Genomic DNA, 23288 nt, shown 5'->3' with positions numbered 1-23288 from the left:
CACATGAATAAAGTACAAGTAGCCTACTTTAGTGTGTGTCGAGAGGGTTAAAGCGCGCGTTCCTGGTTCCAGGGAAGGGTCGCTCCCAAAACGTGCTCGTTCCCGCTGAGTCACGCGATGACGTCTCACTCCGAGCTTCAAGATTTCCCAGTGAGCGACTGGCGGCGGGCAGTAAAGATGGCGACGGAGCCTACGGTGTGCGCGAGTTCCCGGAGAAGATGACGACGACAAGATTAGTAACTTTCGAGCCGCGGCGTTGACAGTGCTCCCTTTAAAGACCTTGCGACGGAGGCTCGCGAACTTGCTGACTTTGACGGTAGTTAAACAAACCTAACGGATATAACCGGCGCGCGGACATATCGTTGCTTTTGCCATGGAGGATATCAACTCAAACATCAACGCGGACTTGGAGGTGCGGAAGCTTCAAGACTTAGTGAAGAAACTCGAGCAGCAGAACGAGCAGCTCCGGAGCCGTTCCAGTCTGCTCTCTTCCTCCTCTTCCGGTGGACTGTCGGGGAACACCAGACCCGTGAGCGCCGGCTATGATTCTCCGGGAGTGGCGGCGGGGCTCGCCGGGTTCACTGGGGTGGGGTTCGGCGGATCGAGGGGTTTCGGAGGGGTTTTGGAAATCTCCCGGCTGAGCCCCAGACGGTCATATCACGGCAGCAGTTACGGAGGGGGTTATGACAGTGACAGCGCTTCTTGTGTCGCCTCGAATACGAGTCTCGCGTCTTATTACGATTCGCTGGATTTTATCGAAGACGGAGACACTTCGGTGCTGGACGAGGTGGAGATTCTCGATTTGGAGGACATGGATTGCCTGAACGAAGAGGAAGACAGCTGGTGAGTAACCACGATCAGAGGAATAACCTCTCTCTCTTTCTCTCTCTCTCTCTCTCTCTCTCTCTCTCACACAACACACACACACACACACACACCCTTCGTGTGTTTGACAGGTGCGTGCAGACGCCACAGAGAATGACGCGTATTTGGAGGAATGCGCTTGATGCATTGTTGATGCACACAAGTCTCTTTAGCTAAGCAAGGGCTGGGGTTAGTTTATTAAATGCATTGATAGCAACACGGCTGTCATCTGTTTAAGATTAGTAGTGCCTTACGTGTGAGCATTTAGGAGCAACAGTTTGCTGACTGCATGTATTCAGTTCGCACTACGGCCTGTCTTACAGTTGCTTCTGATATGTGAGTCCTTCTCATCTGCCCTTCATATTATTTCAGTACCTTTATAAATCTGCTGAATGACAGCCATGGTGTCATGCTTCAGTGTTGTCATAAGAATCACACACAAATTATGTATTTGCATACGAATGTCCTTTAGATAGCCTCGGATATGATCGAGCAGATTAGTTACAACAGATGTACATACTTTTCGGCATGATTTTCTGCATGCATTGTATCTAGCTGATTTGTTTCAAATAACGTGATAGTGCAGTCAGGTTTTTAAGGAAATAAACGAGATTAATAGAATACTGAGAAGTATCATTGCAAAGATGTGCAGTCATATGAGAAGCAATAATCTGAAGTTACTGCTACTAATAATGACGATAAAAATGTGATGAAATTATATTGGACTTTGCTCAAGCAAGCTCAAGAAACCAAACATTTGGAAACAGCAGTCCAGAGTGATGGTGTGGATCAGCATGTGTGCGGTCTGCTGGTCCAAACAGAGTGGGTAACAGTGGAAGAATAAAATATTCAAACAAGCAGTTCCTCCTGGAGTGATAAAACAACCTGCAATGACAAACAGTCCAGTCAGGCTGATAGGTGTCTGTTTAAAGTCCAGAACCACTGTTGGGAAGAATATGTGCCAGCTAAATGTACACTATTGGCAGAATGAGCATGTTGTCACCTGTTGGTGTGCCTCAGTTCTGATATGTATGACTGGAGTGTAAAAATAATGAGCACTTATTTGAAATCTTTTGTAACATTAAAGGTTTTACTCTCACTTTTGATCAATTTAATGCATCCTTTAAGTATTTCTCTTTCAAAAAAGTGCTTGTGTAGATGAATGTTATCCTGTTGCCTTCTGGTTGCCTCAAGTCACAGACAGCTTCATCTTAACAGTTTTTGATCTTGTGTGGATTAAAGGGGTCATATGATGTGATTTCAAGTTTTCCTTTCTCTTTGGAGTGTTACAAGCTGATTGTGCATAGATAAGATCCCTGAAGTTGCAAAGACTAAAGTCTCAAAACCAAAGAGATATTCTTTATCAAAGTTAAGACTCTGCCATGCCCTCCTAAAACGGCTCATTCTAACACGCCCCCACATATCTACCTCACTAGGTGGAAATATTAGCATAATGCCACCCAAATGTGCACGCAAAGAGAGAAGGCGTGGTTTCAGTAACCGCAGTTAGTGTTGAAGCAGCATGTCAAGGAGACGCTGTGTTTCTCTAGGCGAAAGCAAAAGCACTTTATTTGGCCTTCCGAAAGTAGATGCATTTAGGAATCTTTAAGATTACTTACAACAGAACAGCAATGCATTTTATGGACGACCGTTTCGTGAACCTAGGAGAGGAGGTAATTCTGACTTTGCTATGACAATCTGGTGCTTCTGAATCAGCTACTGTTTTGTTATTAGTTTAAGTATTTGCTATTGACTGTTCAAATGCGGAGTTTTGTGCATCGTGTGTGCGTGAGAGCGAGCGAGAGAGAGAGGGAGAGAGGGAGGGAGGGGGGGGTATAAACACATACCAGCTTCATCACTGTGTCTGTCACGCAACTCTGTTCCCCTTTCGGGCTCTGTCTTTACATTTATTTTGAAAGATGGTAAGGTGCGTTACATTTCCGACAAGTGCTTGCGGTGTTCGGCCAGTCACAATTCACTGGGTCAGCTGGCCAATCAGAGCAGACTGCGCTTGTCGGAAGGAGGGACTTTGTAGAAAACGAAGCGTTTGAGAGAGGCGGGGCATAGAGGACTTACAATAATGTACAGTATTTGAAAAATAATGTGTTTTTTGAACATTAAAGCATGTCAACATATTCTGTTACACCAAATACACCAAATAATGATCTTTAAAAATGACCCCTTTAATGTCTGTGTAATCCATTATTTGTGTTTGCTTTAATCAGTGTCTGTGAGATTCTGTGGTTTAGGTCAATTTACACAGACTCAGAATGCTGTAATCTGGACCCTCGATCTTGTTTGGCTGACTATCTTTCAGTGTCAGCAAAATGCTGGGAAATCCCTGCAACAGCTGGAGTTCAGCAGATCAGTGAGCTTAACACCTGTTTACCACTACAGATAGTTGGTAGGACAGAAAGTGTACTTGTCAAACCAAACATGTCAGAAATGATTACAGCAAGGATATGTAAATGATTTAATATTCTTAGTCATGATGATTTAAGGATAAGATCGTTTTTGGTTTGCTTGTTTTATTGTAGATTTAATGGTGTTTAAGGTCACAAATGAGTTCAAGCCATGCTGTTAGCAAATCTGTTGACAAGATAAAATAATTAGTTTATAATTGTATTGAATCAATGTAGCAGCCGCCAGAGCACAGCTCTTAAAGTCAGATCTGTGCTTTTGTGATGTGAATAATGCATTTATACCAGGAGATCATCTCAGTTTCTGTCATATTGCAGGAGAAAGGCTTACTAGGAGAAATGCTGCTGTCTGAGGGATTATTCTAAGTGCCAGATTCTGCCACCAACACTGCAATCCTACATTGCCATCAGTCCTGATAAATAAATCCGTCTGGTTCTGTGCCATAACTAAACTCCAGTCTGACTGATCGAAATGGTTTGTGTCGGCATTAAATCAGTCATTGACTTGAGTGATGTGGTCCAGGATGTGTAGTGCCAAAGTTTGACTCTATGCAATATTCTTATACTACCATTCAAACGTTTGGGGTCATTTTTTAAATGTTAAGCATTAAAAAAAACAAGAAATTAAAACTTTTATTCTGCAAGGATACATTATATTGATCAAAGTAAAAGACTTTAATCAAAAAATCAAATAATAAATGCTGTTCTTTTGAATTTTAGATTCATCAAAGCATCCTTAAAATGTATAATGGTTTCCACAAAAATATTAAAGGGGTCATATGATGTTGCTAAAAAGAACATTATTTTGTGTATTTGGTGTAATGAAATGTGTTTATGCGGTTCAAGGTTAAAAAAATACATTATTTTCCACATACTGTACATTGTTTCTTCTCTATGCCCCGCCTTTCTGAAACATGTCGATTTTTACAAAGCTCATCGTTCTGAAAAGCAAGGTGTGCTCTGATTGGCCAGCTATCCAGTGTGTTGTGATTGGCTGAATACCTCAAGTGTGTGACAGAAATGTTATGCCCCTCACCATACTGTGATGCCATGTCCCGGCCGGAGCGATGAGACAAAAACATTAAAACCCATTACAAACGAGGCATTTGTTGCAACGAGGCTTGCGGCAACCACATGTGACGACCCCGGACTGGACTCTGCTTCACCCACGGTGAAAGCCGATCTGGCGATCCACAGCGCGAAGTTGATGTATTTCCTCAGCGACCAGCACGGATCAGCTCTAGGCATGACGAAGCGGATATCGTCCTCTTTTGGAAGGCCAAATGAAGTAGTTTAGCTTTCACAATGAAACACACAGCGTCTTCACGACATGGGGGCAGCAACAATACTACAGCAAGAATAAAAGTTATGCCTTCTTTCTTTGCGTGAACATTTGGGCAGCGTTATGCAAATTTTCCCACATCATGACGTAGGTATGTGGGGACGTGTTAGAACGAGCCGTTTTAGGTAGGTGTGGCTGACTCTTAACTTTTATAAAGAATATCTCTTTGGATTTGAGACTTTAGTCTTTGCAACTTTACAGATCTTCTTTATGCACCAAGAGCTTGTAACACTCCAAAGAGAAAGGAAAAATTGAAATTGCATCATTTGACCCCTTTAAATGTAATTATGCATAATTATAATATTATGAAAATAAGAAATTTGTCTGGAGCACCAGATCAGCATATTAGAATGATTTCTAAAGGACCATGTGACACGTAAGACTGGAGTAATGACTGCTGAAAATTCAGCTTTGACATCACAGGAATAAATTACATTTTAAAAATATTTTACATTGGAAAACAGTTATTTTACATTGCAATAATATTTCATAATATTACTATTTTTACTGTATTTTTCCAAATAAATGCTGCCTTGGTGAGCATAAGAAACATTCAGAAACTTCCCAACTAAAGAATTTTGAACTGTAGTATGTTAGCATTAAATTATGATATTTATAGTATGCATGTTACACTACTATTTTTGTCTACTTTAATTAATCGCCTGATGCAGTTGGATATTGCAGTCAAATAGGACTACTATAAACCAACAATACAGCAACATGATGACTTCCAGTAATTTAACTGCTATCAATGTGAATGGGCCTAACACTTGAAGTGCATTCTAATACATTCTTTATTGTGTCTGTAAAAAACGTTTTGTTCCACATGTTACTGTCACCAATTGTGAAAATGTAACTATACTGAATGACATGACATGGCATAGACTTCTTCATGGCTAGTTTTTGCGTATTTCATTTCATTCTGTAACCTACTTGTTCTACAGATCTGTGTGTACTAGTGGTAAATGCTACGGTTTTTGACAGCTTTGATAACGTTTATGACAGATAATATCATGATAATTTTTGTCATATCCTGTCAGCAAAATCATGTCCATGGCTTTTTTGATTGCTTTCAGTTTAAGTGCCGGCAATGCAATTTTGCCAGATATTGATACTAAAACAAACAAAAAACAAAAAATATATAAAAAATAAACCGAAATTGATTTAATTTATAAAAGCTAACTGACAATATCACCCTCTATATTAATACATGTTCTCCACTACAGCTGTCATACTATGAGATGATCTGTTCTCAAATGGCCGGTATTTAGCCTGTAGTAAATAAGCTTCTGATCAGCTGACCTGAACAGTTCTGCACCAGGCTTTCATGTGGTCCTATTAATTCAGGTATCGGTGACTAAGCAAAGCTGCCTGCACAATATTACAGAGTACAGTGTATGCCTTACCTTAAGGATTACAGAAACTTTTCATGGGTCGTTTCATTTGCCTGTGAGCCAGTTTTTATTTAAAGGGAAAGCATGCTTTTGCTGAAAAAACCTCTGTTAATCAAGGCATTTCAAAATTTCACTCAGCATGTTTCTTGATTAAATGCTTGTGTGACAGATATATGATGAGAGCATGTTTATTTCTTGTGACTGACCTCTGGCTTGTGTTTCTGCAGGTTGTACGAGGCAAAATTGAACAGTCCTCTGCAGAAAGCCTTGAGTCCCATTGTGTGGTGCAGACAGGCTCTGGATAACCCCAGTCCTGATATGGAGTCTGCCAAACGCTCTCTCTTACACAGACTCGACCTTACCATGTCAGGTACCACACACACTTCATTTATATTTCATTTAATATCTTCCACTGTTGTATTATGAGTCTTTATTCTGACCTAGAACTTCTGATTATATGTTTAGATTTTTCATTAAATGCTTTTGCATTAAGTTGGTTTTAAATTTTTTATATCTCGAATTGATACAGCTTGTTATTTTATTTCTGGCTGAAAAATGTAAATCGGAGTCTTGGCTATTTGGCCATGCTAGTCTGTATCTGTCTGTGTTGATTTTATTCAAAATTATCACTTCCTCTTTTTCAATCTCAGTTCTTCCTATCTTCTCTCTCTTTTGCCCTCTACCCATTCACTGAGCTCCATTTCTGGCTCTGATTCTCTTCAATCCCCACTTCCTTGCTGAGATCAGTCTGTCACCATGTGTGTATGTGTTTTCAACATGTGGCCTGGCAGTTCACTTGGATAAATCCTTGTTTTTGAAGAGTATCTGTACATTTGGCTGTGTCTGTGTATCATCTATCTATCTCTCCTCTAATTATAGGTAGCGAAGAGTTATGAAAGGTTTGACTTCAGTCTTATTTGTAGTCAGTAAGTCTATTGCTGTTTTTAGTCAGGTATGCCCATGTGACATGTCTTAAAGGGGTCATAGGATGCTACATGCACTTATACAAGTTGTTTGAACTGAAATGTGTGTTGGCAGTGTATGTACACAACCACCCTATAATGATAAAAATCCACCCAGTGTTTTTTTTAAAAATCTGGTTAAATGTTTTCCCCTTTCTCAAATCGAGCCAATCTCAGATGCCTGTCTGTGTGACATCACACAGACAGGCCCCTCCCACGATAGTTTGATTGACAGTAGCGTTTCAGCACAGACTGGACTGGTGTCTTACCTTAGACCCGTCCTGAGTGAGCTGTCATCAGTCCGCCGCTGGAGCAGTTGTAGATAAGAATGACTCCTAAGCGATTGAGGTGTTCTGTTGTTGGATGTAATAATGAACATAGCAGTCGTCATTTACTCCCGACATCTGAGCCGCTGAACTCGCAGTGGATTACATTGTTTCTGAAGGGAATGTGCCCCCGATCTACATAAATGCGTAAATTTTAACCAAACTATGTTACAGACTTTTCATTAAGACCCTAAAGAATCATATCAACTTGTGGAAAATGGGCATCCTATGACCCCTTTAAATTGAGCAGCTCTCTATAGAAGGGAACTGACTGTCCATGCTCATACTAGACATGTGACTGATACTTTTACAGCACTCACTAACATACTGTTACATCACACATTTATGTTCTCTTATATTTTCCTTTTATTACATTGCTTCATTGAGGAGAGGGATAAAGACCAAATGAGCAGCAAATGAAGTCATTTTGAGTGATATTCTCAAAGATCATTACTGGCTCATCTCATAGAGTTCACTCAACCGTCACCATAAGTTACATGGGAATCGTTCCAGAGAACTTCCAGTTCAAAGATAGAGTTTTCCATTAAAAGATCCAATCTGCAGTGGCTGCATTTGATTAACATTTGGAACAGTGCCAGATGTGAATCATGCTTGTCATTGTGCGAGACAGATGGGTGTATGATGTCATTGTTTTAAGTGGACTCATCATAGTGTCATCATAGAGAAGACAGCACAATGCCACCCTTTGAATGCTTTATGATGTCATATTTCCCAAATAAGATGGGGGGGGGGGTCTGTTTGTTTAAATTGCTCTAATTACTCTACGGTTAAAAAATTTAGGGTCAGAAAATATATATATATATGTGGCAAACACTCTCAATAAAAGAAAGCTGATTCACTAACCCACTATGTAAAGCTCATTGTCAGCAGGCATACAGCCCATGCTGAGTGTGTGCATTGCGGTTTCCAGGTTACCTGAGGCATCACTAATTCCCTAGAGCCATTGCCAAGAGAGTGAAGAGAGAGCCAGTGCAGATGTGTGGGATGCATGTCAAATCTCTATCCTGTTGGACACACCCGTCAGCTTTGTCTCTCTCTTATTGCTTGTTCCTTTCTTTTATGCCTCTCTTGTGCCCTCTTCAGAACCAGTTACCCCATGAAGCGCATCTGTGTCTGTGAGAAAGTAAAATAGAGACGGACATGTTTGCACACATTAATGAATTCCACCAAGAAGGCTGAAGAGTGTGACTCAGCACTCTTACAAGCTATATGCAAGCTTTGTGAAAAGGCAGTAGACAGCTAGGCCGCTCACTGCTGTAAACTTGTCTGCTGTTTGGCGAGTCTGTTTTCTAGCCATGGTAACTCATTCCAGGGCTTTACACTTCCCTCAGAAATGCAAACAGTTCCATAAGGTTGTAGTCATAACCATAACCATTACATAACTCACTGGACATGAGGACAAAAGGAGAGGCTGAGAATTGATCAAAAGACTTAATCACGTTCCACTGACAAAACAAGCCTGTGTTTCCTTTTTTAATCTTCTTTATTGAAGAAACACTATTGCCAATATTAAATCTGTTTAATAATTTAGACAATGGAACATATGCATGTTTAAAAAAAAATCTTCACAAATGTTTTGTTATTAGTGAAAGGATATTTTTAACCTTGCAGTTCTATAACAAATTGACATGCCTATTGGTTTGTGTTGCTGATTTGTGCAGTTTTCCCCCTAGCTCTAAATATTAGAAAATGTAAAGAAAAGAAAAAGTGCCAGAATTGGTTGCCAGTTTAGTAGGTGTTAGTAGAGCTAGCTATTTTACACCAAATAATGATCTTTAAAATAGCATCATATGACCCCTTTAAATATTTTTAACACTATTATAGGTTGAGCTTAACAAATACAGTTTGAACAAAAACAGTCAACACTACCCGTTGTGTAACCCAGAGAAAATGAAATGAGATGATCAACATGATCGTAATCATGGATGTCATTCTTATGAAAAAAAAAAGGAAAATCATGTGGATAATAGGGTTGTATGCAGAGTTACAGTTTTGGTAATTAAAATTTGTTAATAATTTATGGAATAATAATTAGATAAAAATAATATCTATTCAACAAATTGTCAAAATTATTTTATTATATGATTTTAATTGTTAGAAACTAGCGAATATTAGATTATCTAGTGTATCTAAGAGATATAAAAAAAAAACTTTTTTCTTTATTTGTACATCTAAATTTGTGCCTTTTTGTGCTTAAAAATCAATAAATATACTCCAGAGTGTACCATATTAATAGAAAGTGCTATCCATACTCTTGAACATTGTTGTTATGCTGTGCTTCAGCAAGTTCAGTGCAGTCTTTACAGCCTCCTTGTGTCTTTTTCTCTCTAGCCACATCCTCAACTTGCCCCTGCAATCCAATCCTCTATTCCAATCCTGTTTGGAGTACACTCTGCTTCCCTGTTGATATCTTTCTTTTTGTTCTTCTTTTCTTTTTACTTTTTCTATGCTGTTTCCCTTTTCCTCTACAGATCTGACAGGCCTTACTTATCCTGTACACTTTCAACATCATTGCATTCATTCTGCCCTTTTCTCTTCCTTCTTCATCCTCTTTCATGTCGTCTTTGGCTCTCCGTGCTGCTGTTGATATCATGAGGTCTTCCTTCTCACTGCATCTTAGTTTCTGTGTTTGTCCTTAAACAGCCCATGTTGCTCTGATGAACTTTCATTACTACAAGACTCTCTCACACATATTTTCTTTCTCTCCTCTGCCCCCTGCCCCCCAAAACAACTTTTATACGGGCTGATAAACAGCCTCAATTCCATGTGGACTGTCCATTGAGCTGAACAAAATGTGCTTGACAGACAGTCGTTAGACATTTAAGCCCATGTATCTTATCCTGTAATGGGCCCTGCTGTTCATTGAGTCCAGGCCAAGATAAAAAGCACAGTTAGTGAAGCATCTTTTCAATGTCAGAATTATCTGTAGGGTTTAAATTGTCTTTTTGCAGTGTATGGATGTAGTCACCAGAGAAATGACAGATTAGCTGTCCTCATTTCTCCTTCTCTTTCTTGGAGACACACAAATGCAGTATTAGTGGACGCAGTGTGGTGTTCTTCTGGTGGAAAGAGCATGGATGAGCCAAACCATCTGATGGACTGGAATGTAATGGCCATTGGCTCCCTTTGACCACATATATGGAGTTAATGACATTCTGAAAGACGGAAAAGACTTTTGGTATTTCTGTTCTGGCTTAGATGAAGCTTTCCTAGATGAAAGTCCATGGTAGCATCAGTTTCAGATTTGAGAAAAACTTTCATCTCTTTCCATGACAGTCTCTTCCATCCATTAGTGCCAGTTGCACAGAGCTTTCAAACTGGTCATGAAATAGTCGTTATCATTCGCTTATTCACCATGGTAAAATGAATGAATAAATGTACGAATATATCTACACAAAGCAAATGTATTCGAAAGGAAAGCATAGTTGGTTTTCTATGTCTAAATAATGTAAATAATTATGTAATAATTATAAAAAATATATTTCTAATAAAATTATTTATAACCACCCATTTTACAGAAATAGTTTTTAAATGGTAACAATTCAGTGATGTATCTAAACGTTTATTTTGTTTTGTTTTTACATTTTTATCATTATATGGCAATATGGCATTTGCGCTTAACATTTTTAAAAAAATTTTGAAGAAGAAAAAAAAGGCATTTTTCATCAGCATTCTGGGTAAAGATGAGCTTTATGTGAACCAGATTAAAAGGATTAGTTGTTGCACAGAGCTTTCAAACTGGTCATGAAATAGTCGTTATCATTCGCTTATTCACCATGGTAAAATGAATGAATAAATGTACGAATATATCTACACAAAGCAAATGTATTCGAAAGGAAAGCATAGTTGGTTTTCTATGTCTAAATAATGTAAATAATTATGTAATAATTATAAAAAATATATTTCTAATAAAATTATTTATAACCACCCATTTTACAGAAATAGTTTTTAAATGGTAACAATTCAGTGATGTATCTAAACGTTTATTTTGTTTTGTTTTTACATTTTTATCATTATATGGCAATATGGCATTTGCGCTTAACATTTTTTAAAAAAATTTGAAGAAAAAAAAAGGCATTTTTCATCAGCATTCTGGGTAAAGATGAGCTTTATGTGAACCAGATTAAAATGATTAGTTCACTTCCAGAATAAAAATTTCCTGATAATTTTCTCACCCCCATGTCATCCAAGATGTTCATGTCTTTCTTTCTTCAGTCTCAAAGAAATTAAAGCCTCTTTCACACAGAAATTCTGGAAAATACACGGATAATGTGTCCTGGGATTTGTCCCGGGATCGTTTGATTGTGGTTCATTCACACTGCCAGTGATTTTCCGGAATCTGTGTGTGCGTTCACACACATCCCGTAAAGATCCCGTAAAGACACGTGACATTACGATGTGACGTGTAATGTGACGCGTTCGGTTTCATTTAAGCTGTTGAACGATCTCAGCTTCAGCGCGGATAGTGAGGAGCTACCCGATCTCTGCTTCATTTGTTAAGAGTAAAAGAGTCGCACGATAACGTGCGTCATCACTACGACACACCTTTTACGGCATTGGTTCTGGCTTTTGTTCACACAGAGCTTGTTCCGGGACTGAACCCGACAATGTTACTAGGTCCCCAACCCGGGATCGATCCCGGAATCAATCCCGAGACGTGTTTGCGTTCACACAGAAGGCACTCCGGCAATTTTCCAGCAATTTTCCAGGACCAACGTGCAGTGTGAAAGTATAATGGACTTCAGTGGGGACCAACGTGTCAAAGGTCCAAATTGCAGTTTCAGTGCAGCTTCAAAGGGCTCTACACGATCCCAGCCAAGGAACTAGCTCAACTTCATGCATTACCCAGTCACATTGGAAAGGTCACATGTGAGGTAGGCGGAAGTACTGACCCAGTGTTTGCAAAGCGAATGTGCAAAGAAAGTCAAACGCCCTTTACAAAAAAAAGGTAAAACAAGGATTTTGAAGTTGGAGGAGAAAATTAGATGGGGTTTTCTCCCTATCTTTCCTTTCTGAACCGGAGTACACAGACGAAGAACTAACCACGCGTGACCTTTCCAATGTGATTGCATAATGTGTGAAGTCATAGACGCGCATCGCAGAGCTAGTGCAAGATGAGCACTTTTGGTTAAAAGTATATACATTTTTATTTTTTTAGAAAATGACAGATCCTTTCGCTAAATAAGACCGTTATTCTTTGGCTGGGATCGTGTTGAGCCCTTTGAAGCTGCACTGAAACTGGAATTTGGACTTTCAACCCCTTGATCCCCATTGAAATCCACTATATAGAGAAAAATCCTGGAATGTTTTCCTCAAAAACCTTCTTTTTTTTTTTTCGACTAAAGAAAGAAATGAACATATTGGATGACATGGGGGTGAGTAATTAAGGACATTTTTATTCTGGAAGTGATCTTATCCTTTAAAGCCTGTAGTCTAAAGTCTGACTTGTGAGACTAGGTTGTTTCAGGCTAGGTTTTAAGGACACATCTATTTTTGTCTGTTCAAAGACACTGAAAAACGCTCACATGACACACTTTGAGTCAGTTTTAGGTAATGCATTTTAGACACTTTTGTGTGTTTATGTTGTAATATATTATCGATCTTCCACCTCATATGTCTACTGTGCATGTAGTTAGTGTTGTATCTGAAATGTTTTGTTGACTCTTGATGGTAAATGTCCTTGATTGTAATGTCCTTACAGTCTGGTGTTATTGGCTTACAGTGGTTTGTGTCAGTCCTCATTTCTTTAAGTCCCTGCTGAATGAGGGAAGCCCTCACTCTTGGCTTCATTTTTAACACATACACACACAAACACAGAACAGTCAATGGTCAGAGGTCATCCACACCAGCCCAAATCCAAGACCACTCATTCTCAGCATGCACGCCCATTCCTATGTCTCTGTGGGTGTTTTTATGTCCCAGCACTCAAGCGTTGTGCATGTATGCGTGGCTGATGGTGTGGTGTTAATGCAGTTCACTGCTGGATCTGTAAGGAAGTGAGTGGGGAGAGCATTGTTGTTTTTTCCGAATAAAGCACACACTGAGTGATGGCAGGAGTAGAGGGAAAAAGTCATTAGACAGGAGACACGGAGAGAGAGACAGAGAGAGGATGGATCCATGCAAAGAGGGCAGGAAAGAATGGGAGGTCTGGGGAAATGTGCTTTAATGACCTCTTGAGTGTCCAGCTGCTCACACACACTAAAGGCTAAGCAATCACATATTTAGTCTATTCAATATGATATTGTTGCCAATATAAAACTAAGCGACATCATGTATATAGCTGGTTTTAATGTGTCTTATTTTCCCATTAAGTTTCCTAAAGACTAGTTTCTCCAAGGGTTTAATAGGGTCTCTGATTTGAAAAATTCACCTTTGGTTCAACACTCTGATTTAATGATTTTACACTCAAAAATGTTTATAGAAGTCTCGCATTTCTTCATATATTAAAACAAATAAGCTACAGTATTTTACTATAAAATTATATATTAAAATAATATTTATTTATTGTTTAAACTTGGAATAAACAAAGTTTATGGATTTTTATCCTAAAGAAGTATTTATCATTATGATGAAGAAGAAATATTGCACTATTTCTAGGTCACTAATCAAATAAAGTATAATTTATTACAATAAAAAAAATGTATACTACATTAACAGTTATGTATTTATTAATTAATTTATTTCATAATTTTTTTTCTAGGTCACACAGCAAATATGTAGAGGTCTAAAAGTATTTAAATCATTTTGTTTATTATTTAATTTAATGTATTTAATATTCTTGTCTTTTATTTAATAATTTTCCAGCCCAAACACACACACACACACACACACACACAGAGGATCGTGCGATGAGCGATCATGTGAGAGTATATCCACAGGGAGAGCAGCTGAAGTGGCTTCTATTTTATGCTCTGCTCTTGAGAGACACAGTACAGTCTCTTTCTTGGCCGATATTCAACTAATGGTCTTCAGATTCTCTAGCCGTCGGTGTTGCCAAAAGCTTTAACAGCAATGCATTCTCCCTGCTGCAGCTGAGCTAAGAGTTTGACCTTATGACTCAATCATAGACAACTACATATTCATGGTGCTGCATTGCTCTACAATGCCTACATTGAGTCTGTGTGTGTAAGAGAGAGAATTGACTGGATGTTAATGGCGTTGTCATCCACTAAATGACTGAGTAAGGCTCTTGTGGGTGTGCATATGCGTCTCTTAGACTGTGAATAGTCTGCATTGTATCCGATTAACTGCACTCCATCAGGACCTAGAATGTCGCACTTTATTAGACTTGGCCATGCATGCTGTATGCTTAAATTGACTCTCTTGAGATGCCTAATACTACACTGTAAATCGTATTGTGTGTGTCTCCATAAACATGCATGCATTAAAATGGGGGGCCTATTTATTTTTCCTAACGATAACAGCTGGTGCTGTTTGGAATGTGTTCCTCCTAAATAAATGGTGTTTGTTTAAACTAACAAAAGTAAGGGACGATAAAATTGCTTTCACTTCACATTCAACAAGAAGTTCTTTAGTGCCCTTATTATGTTTTGATTTCTTTTGCAGCAAACAAGCGGAGGAGTCTATATAACAGTTCCTACAGTCCTCAAGTGGGCTACGGAAGCCCATACTGCACAAACACAGCAAACAGTCCCTATAGCAGTGGCTTCAACTCCCCGTCCTCCACTCCATCTAGAGTGCCTATCGTCAAGCAGCTCGTTCTGCCTGGCAGTGCAGGTAAAGGCCTCTTTACTCCAAATGTGGAGTAAGAAGTAGTTGAGGAATATATTATATACTACAAACAATTATGTCACTCACAGATGACAGAAAAGTGTGAGACTGCTGAAGTTGTTTATTTATTTGCAGTTGGGAAATGTTATTTTTATAGGTAGCAAGTAACTAATCATGAAAGTAACCATGTAACATCATTACGTGGTATGGAAAGTAACATATTTGTTACTTCTGTGTTAAAAACTGCACTTTTCTCACCGTTGTTTGGCTGAAAGCTCTTAAAATATAGTGAATGATAGAATATTTTCTGTTAACGTAAACCACTGAATATGCTGTCCAGTATGCAGTAAGTAGTAGGCTAATATTTATTCCTAACATAGCTAATATGACTTAAGCAGAAAACACACAACTGTCTAGTGTTTTTTTAGATCTTCCTATGAATAACTATATAGAAACAATGTCATTTTTATTTTGTATTAATGTAATTAGTTTTTTTTGTTGTTGTGTGTGTGTAGGTCACCAGCGTGGATCAGCTGACAGAAACGCTCAGGCAGTGAGCCCACAGTCATCAGTAGACAGTGAGTTGAGCACATCAGAGATGGACGAAGACTCTGTCGGTTCATCGACCACATATAAACTCAATGACGTCACAGATGTGCAGATTCTCGCCCGCATGCAAGAGGAGAGTGAGTGGTCTTTTCTCTAACAAGTGTTGGATATTGTCTTTTAGTCTGTTCTATCTCTCTAAGAAAAGTTATTGTTATACATTTGGTTATCATGCTGCTGAAACGGATCATAAACAATCTTAAATGTGAATAAAAAAAATGCCTAAATGGCATTGAGATTTAAATTTAAATGTATATGTTTCCCTCTTTTAGGTTTAAGGCAAGAATATGCTGCAACAGCATCACGTCGTAGCTCTGGTTCATCATGTCAGTCATTGCGACGAGGAACTCTGAGTGACCAGGAGCTGGATGCACAGAGCCTGGAGGATGATGAGGAGGCGGTCCACCATTCCTACCACACACCTGTCAACCGTTTCAGCCCCTCCCCTCGGCACTCACCCCGCGTCTCCCCCAGGAACTCGCCCCGATCCCGCTCACCCACCCGCTCTTTAGAGTACAGCCGCGGATCTCCCCAACCAATCATCAGCCGCCTTCAACAGCCCCGCCACTCTCTGCAAGGCCACGATACGCAGACCAACGCCATTAAGAATGAAGGTAGATCTTCTTCCAGTCTCATTTCACTTGGGCTATTTCTCTTTAAAACAATGTCAGTTTAAATGTGGGTTTCTTCATCCTCTGTTTTTGTGTGCAGAAAAGCTGAGACGGAGTCTACCGAACCTCACACGATCCAGCTCTGGACCGACTGCAGAGCCAGTTAAAAACAGCAGGAGCTGTGAGTCAAACTTGCAAGTGTCAAACGGAGGATCACCCAGACACCAGAGTCAGTCTGCCAGTGAGTGTCCGGACGCATTAGTGAGCATGCATGCACCCATACATCAAATCACACGTTTAGAGCTTTTAACAGCCAGCAAACACACAATCTCTGACTCAAACTCACCACACAAAAAGACTTCATTGCATTTCATGATGTAAAATTTATCATGAATGTTATTCTGTTTGTAAATCTTGATGTATGGTAACATTTGACTTTTTATGAATATGCTCTTCTTGGTTGTGGATTCTGTGCTTCTGACACACATTCATGCTGTCCTCTTAACTGCACTGCCAGTGTCTTGGCTTGCTAGATGAGGCTCTTTGATCTTCTCATATTTTCTCTTAGATTACATTTTATTGGCATCTTGACATTTCCTATAAAAGCCTGACTGACGTTCAAACATAGTTTAAACTATTATTCGGGGTGATTTTTAAAAAAATGTTTTAGGGAAATCTTCAGATGATGGATCTTGAAAGAGTGTTTAATGTGGCACAGGAACACTAAAGATTGTCATTTTATTTGTAGGATAAAACAGTTCAGATTATAGTAATCATATGCCATTACACCCATGTGAGCAATCACATTTAATAGCCTTACTGAAAAAAGCATAGGTGTCATTTTTGCCATGGCTGATTTTGTCACTGTACTTTTATGAAATCGCTTTCAGCAGGGATGTATATACAGTAGAGAGCATCTCCAATTCTTGAGCAGAAGTTTTGATCAGGCATAGTATACAACATAGTAAATGTTATCCAGTGCTAAAAAATGTTATTATTATTATTAATTTATTAAATTTTTTAATGTTGAGTGGACATTATACCACAACGGTTGTCATTAGGTTAGGTTAGGTACACTTTATTGTCCCTGAGGGAAATTTGTTTTAGGCTCAGAAATACAACCACCACATCACATACAACACATAGTAATAAAGGGGAAAAAAAAAAAGATAATAATTATTGCATGCATATATATACATACATACACACATATAGACATATATATATATATATACATACATATGCACATCCACATATACACACATACACAACACAGTAAAACATACCATTTAAACAATAAAATAAATAAACAATCAATAAATAAATAACCTTACCTAGTGTTATTTAATAACTTAATTGCAGAAGGAATCAATGAATTCTTGTACCAATTCAATCTACATCTTGGAATTCTAAATCTCCTACCTGATGGCAGCATCACAAACTCACAGTTCAAAATGTGTGTTATATCATGCAGAATCTTATCTGCCTCCCTGAGCATATACTTTTCATAAAGAGTCTGGCGATAGAGAGGTTCTATCCTGCCCAAGATTTTCATAGCTGTTTGAATAAGACGTCCAAGCCTTGATTTTAGCTGTACCGTCAGATTACCATACCAAAGGTGTATACCGTATCTGATCACATTCTCTAGTACAGCTTGGTAAAACAACATCATAATCTTGCTACTGACAAGTGGCAATAAGCAACAACAGCAATGTTCCAGCACACAACTATTAGAATCTTTTTCAGAACCTGTTCTGATTTTAACACGAGCGTTCTGTTGGTAATGCTGACTTCACAAAGTTGTCAACACTGAGGAATAAAATCTGATTCCCAAACGAATGACTCTTGTGAGTCAGTTCTTTTTAGGAAATCAAAACCGTAGAGCATGACCAGTCTAGTACAAATGATTCCCAAAATGAATGACTCTTTTAAAGCCACACATACAACAGTATACTATTAAGGTGCAGTCACAGGAAATTTCATCAAAATTTTGCAGACAAAAGAGTCTGCAGTCTATTGTCTATAGTGTAGTGATGTATGGAAAACACAGAAGTCACTTTCAAAACTAGCAACGTTCTATTGGTTACTGCAGTGAATTTGCGTGAACTTGAACCCAATGCAAAATCGGTATGGGGAAATCTTTCACCCTCAATCGAAATTCGCATGTGTGGAATCCTATTAAGATAACTCAGTTTTAACTGAAAATTCACCGAACAACATTAAATAGGACAGTAACTTTATGTTGGACTTCAGGTGCCTGAGACTTGAATCTTTGTAGTTACTGGCAGGTTCTATTACTGGTATGGTTATTTATAGAGTTAGTTCACCCAAAAATGAAAATTCTGTCATGAATTACTCACCCTCATGTCGTTTCAAACCTGTAAGACCTTCGTTCATCTTCGGAACACAAATTAAGATATTTTTGATGGAATCTGAGAGCTGTCTGACCCTGCATAGACAGCAACGCAACTGAAATGTTCCCAAGTCCAGAAACGTAGCAAGGAGATCTGTAAAATAATCCATGTGACATCAGGGGTTCAACCGTAATTTTACGAAGCTACGAGAATACTTTTTGTGCGCAAAAGGAAAAAAAAGGCTTTATTCAACAATTCGTCTCCTCTGCATCACCCTGGTGCCATTTTGGAGAATATCCGCTGGACGTAAACCGCGTATGCTGTTCTGTGTCAGCTGCGTCACGCCGGATCTGTTTCCTATGTTGTTGTGATTTGATTTGAATGAAAACACATCCTTGTGATGGAAAATTTTATTTAGAATTTTTCCAAATAATTATTATTAATTATTAATAATTATTTATTTAAACAGATTGATAATTTTTTTGGGTGTGTAAACCAATTAATATTCATAAACTGACCCATTTACCATTTCATGACATGACAACCAGCACAAAAGTGAAAAGTCCAGCTCACCACTTTTAAGAACAGTGACGCCCCATGAAAGAAGAACATTTCATGACAGCATACTGAATCATTTTATCCATGCAAGGTCAACGAATAAGGCCCAGAAGTCTCTCTGTCAATGAACAGTTAATCTGATGAAACTCTCAAAACAGGAGTGGAGTCACTCTGAAATCCTTGTATACAAATATTTAATAAGTTAATTAATAATATTCTGTAGTTTAGTGACCATAGATAAACAGCCATCTCTTAAACAGCACAAAGACATTAGCTTGCTTAAGTGATTTTACATACTTGAATGTAGTGAGTATTTCAGGCTTCTCCCCCTCATTTGGTAATATGGACAGTGGTTTTTTCTGTCCTTCCTGCCCAGCATGCTCTGCCTCTTCCCTTCTCTCTCTGCCTTTGTTTCTTCCTCACACCCTTTGTTTTTGGCTGAGGTGCTGGTTGTCTGGATGTAGTTGGATTCACTCTTGGCTTAGTGCTGCCTCCTGCCTGTTCCTCACCTGGGGTTTAATTTTTCTCTTGGCTGTGGTGCCCTCTGGTGGCTGGTTAGAAGTGGTCTTCTGTCTCACCCATGCATGGAATGGCTCTGCCTTGAATTAATGAACCTGACCCTAACTGGCTGTCTTTGCCTTGGCATCACCTAAACTTTTTGGTTAAAGTTGATTTTGAATCAGCTCTGGTTGGAGGTTAAGTGCCTGCAGGTGGAGGTGGACTGCTGAGCTCAAATGAGCCTGAATCAAAACATAATGTCTGCTTGTCTCTTATCTCAGCGTCACACCAAAGGCTCTCCGCACCTGCTCGCTCCTCCCCAAAACCAAAAGAGAGACTCCAGAGCCCTACGTCTCTACGAGGTAATGCGCTGAGCAGGTCACCCAGACTCAGTCATGACAGTAGATTGTCCTGGAAGTGTTTTATGGCATTTTGACACTTTTATAAACCCATTGTTAGAGTACTGTTTGGTTGGTGTGGAAAATGTTTACTGACCTCAGATAGAAATCACACCCAGGTCTTCTTGAAAAGAGGGGTATGGGTTGTGGTTCAAAAATTTGCTCGAGTGATTGCCCAATTATTATTCTTATTATTTTATTAATTCATTATTATTATTATTTATTTAAAAAAAATTAACAAAAAAATATATATTATTGCATACCAACCTGGTAGGTTTGGGAAAGGTTATATAAATGGGATTTTTAATTCTGAAACTATTTTTCTGCTCTCCTTTGGTGTGAAAGCGGTCAAGCCTAAAATGCAGAATTTAACCACTATTGTTGAGAATGTATCATTTTTCCCACGAATAATAAAATAACAATAATATTAATGATAAACATTTATATTTATATAGTTTTTCAATTGTTATATTGTTTTTTAGTCTAATGGCCATTTCATTATTGTCAAACTAATTAAAAACAGGTCCATTGGTTATTGGTCACTAATATTTATTGGCCTTAAAAAGGCAACGTCTGTTGGTCCAAAAAAAAAATTTGTGCAGATTAATTTTTGTGTTGTATATTGATCTGGAGTGGCTTTTGAGAATAGTTTGTTCACCTGTCGTTGTGAATGCTGCTGTTTCTTTGCAGTGTTATAGGGTGAGCGATGCTGTAGGTTGCTGTGGGTCTGCCCCCTTTTGGTACAAATGTGCCATGTCTTCTTGTACTTTTTTTATTAAATGGAACTGCTTAAACGTTGTCACCTAACCAAATGTTCCAGTAGTCTCTGAAGCCATCTGACTAATTCCAATTATTTATTTAATGCACTTTGGTTGCATTAAATAAAGTTTGTCAGTCATACTTGCACTTTAAAAAGAAATATAGTCCTGAGAAATTTGACAGCTTTTGGAGCGGATACAAACCCAACCCTCTCTTTTCCATCTTTTACCCAGTCCCTCTCTCGTGTTGCTTTGGTGAGGAAACCGATTTCAGTGAGTATATACACTGATGATGATGCAGCTTTTCAGTGCTGTGATATTTTATGTTGTGCAAGCGTGTGTGAATGGTAGATTGTGTTTGTGCTGTGGTTGTGCTGTTACCCATTTTGCAACAAGGGGACATTTGTATAACTAGTATTTTTGAAAACGTTTGTAAACACTAGTTGATCAAGAATCCATCCATCCATTCTTTTTGTGCTTTATTTTCTATCAGCTTTGTGTTGAATGTCATTAATGCTAGTGTTGTGCTCTGTGAATGTGGAAAACGGTCCTCTGCGTGTTACATAGGAGCGTTTATTTAATTGTGGTGATGTTTAATGTGTAGCTTAATGAATTAAAAGTTGTCTAATTGCATTCTTTTGGTTTTTAGGGTTGCATCCATCTTAATTCATTGTTATGTCATTATATCTTCTAGTAAATATGATAGAAGATAAACTACAGAATAGAAGCTCTGTCTTTTATTCAGTCTATGTTTTACCTTTTATGAAATATCCAATATTTCAGTTCCTTTACATTCCATCTGTTGCTTTTATTCTTTTCCCTAATTCTATCTTTTCCACTTATCTTCCCTCTTTTTTTGTTTATTTCAGTGCCCTCCTCCAGTAAGTTGCGGACTCCCGCTGCCCCGTCTCCCTTGGCTCTCCGTCAGCCCATGAAGGTTATGTCTAACCATGGTTCAGGGACAGCCACGCCCACACGCTCTATGGCCCCGCCCCGCAGTGGCCTGCCCCGCCCCGCCGCCAATGCTGGAGAAGGTTTGCCAGTGCCTCGCAGCAAACTGGTCCAGCCTGTGCGCAGGTACTCCTCAGGTTTTCACAACTCAATATAAACATATCGTAACCTGGTGAAGTACATACTGAGTGTATTATTTGCTCCACAGGTCTTTGCCAGCTCCAAGGACATACAGCGGTATCAGAGACGAGAGCTGGAGAGAGGGCTGCTACTGAGCGCACCCAGAACCAGCAGCACAAATGGGCTTTCAGTTCAAACTGGCACTTTATAGAGACACGTCTTTAACCCCCACAAATAAAGAAAGACATTCTTCCAAACAAATGATTCTGTCCTCTTTCAGGTGACATTGCAGAACTCCCATCCCAGCAGGATAGATGTGGAAGGCAGGCTGGATGCCACAGAATGCCAAAGAACAACAACAACAACAACAAAAAAAAACAGACTGGGATTCTCCCTCACCTACCAAACAGCATCTGTACTGCAAATGGCTCCAAATCCACTATACTGCTTGCAAAATCCACTATAGAAGAACATTAATAACTTGTTTTCTCTGTAACAACATTAGTAAAGGATCCCTTGTGCGCGCACATACAAATTGACCTTAACTTTTGGCTCAAGTAGGAAAGTCCGTGTGGCAATTGCATTCTGTCAGAATGTCTTTCATATCTATGTGACCTCTTATTTATTTGAAATCATTATTGAAAATATTTCTTTCAAAGAATATTCATACAGTATTTGGTCTTTATAAATATATGTGTGTATGTTTACTAATCTTTATTTTTGAGCTTTTTATTTCTGAATGTCATTGTTAAACCTCAACTGCAAAGCTATGTTTCCAAAGCATTTGAAGTGTCTGAATAATGGACGTATTTCAGAGTCTTTGAACAAACATATTTAGATTGAACCCTCAGATACGCAGCAGGATTGATGCTTTTGCTCATTTCGAAAGGAAACAGTCATGAGAGACACGGATCAGTGATAAGTTAAAGTCAAATTTCATGATTTGTGTTTGTATGTCCTAACTGGAAATTGGGAAAATCAATGAATATAAATGGCTGAGACTAACTTCATAAGGTGAACTGTCGTATCGTCAAATGTTGTTCATCGATTGATGTCCCAGTGATAATGTCTTGGTGGCAAGGGTCATAAAAAGATTTAGTTGTGTGGGTGAAGTGTAGTGCTTATGTACTATTAATTTTGGAAAATTCCTGGTCATGTTATTTGTCGTCATTCTCAGAGTGAAATAATTGATAAAAGGCCAAGAATTAAAATGAATGGGAGTGCCACCTGAAAATATGGAGATGACATCTTGCTGCAAACTAGCAAACGATTAAGACTGTGCAAGTTTGTTTAAAAATGAGTGCCTATAATTTATGAAATTGTGATTGCTACAAATGTTTTTTTTTTTTTTTATGGTTTGTGCCAATTGCTTTC

General features: G+C 38.7%; 1 protein-coding gene across 4 annotated transcripts; it reads left to right on the top strand.

Annotated features, from left to right (window-relative positions):
- Positions 1 to 76: 76 nt before the first annotated feature.
- On the top strand, positions 77 to 23288 carry LOC107597449 (SLAIN motif-containing protein 2-like). Of its 4 annotated transcripts, XM_016288510.1 has the most exons (10): positions 77 to 843; positions 6248 to 6390; positions 14896 to 15066; positions 15576 to 15746; positions 15939 to 16280; positions 16378 to 16518; positions 19969 to 20049; positions 21078 to 21116; positions 21713 to 21920; positions 22003 to 23288. In XM_016288510.1, the coding sequence occupies exons 1-10, from the start codon at positions 374 to 376 to the stop codon at positions 22067 to 22069; spliced, it is 1833 nt and encodes a 610-aa protein (XP_016143996.1). In that variant the 5' UTR covers positions 77 to 373; the 3' UTR covers positions 22070 to 23288. The 4 variants fall into 4 exon arrangements, with proteins under 4 accessions (XP_016143996.1, XP_016143999.1, XP_016143997.1 ...); XM_016288513.1 differs by lacking the exon at positions 19969 to 20049; XM_016288511.1 differs by lacking the exon at positions 21078 to 21116 and having other exon boundaries at positions 78 to 843.

The sequence above is a fragment of the Sinocyclocheilus grahami genome, unplaced genomic scaffold (genome assembly GCF_001515645.1).
Source record: "Sinocyclocheilus grahami isolate Dianchi unplaced genomic scaffold, SAMN03320097.WGS_v1.1 scaffold232.1, whole genome shotgun sequence".
NCBI lineage: Eukaryota > Metazoa > Chordata > Actinopteri > Cypriniformes > Cyprinidae > Sinocyclocheilus > Sinocyclocheilus grahami.
Note: the sequence above shows the minus strand (reverse complement) of the source record. Positions and strands in the feature narration are given on the sequence as shown.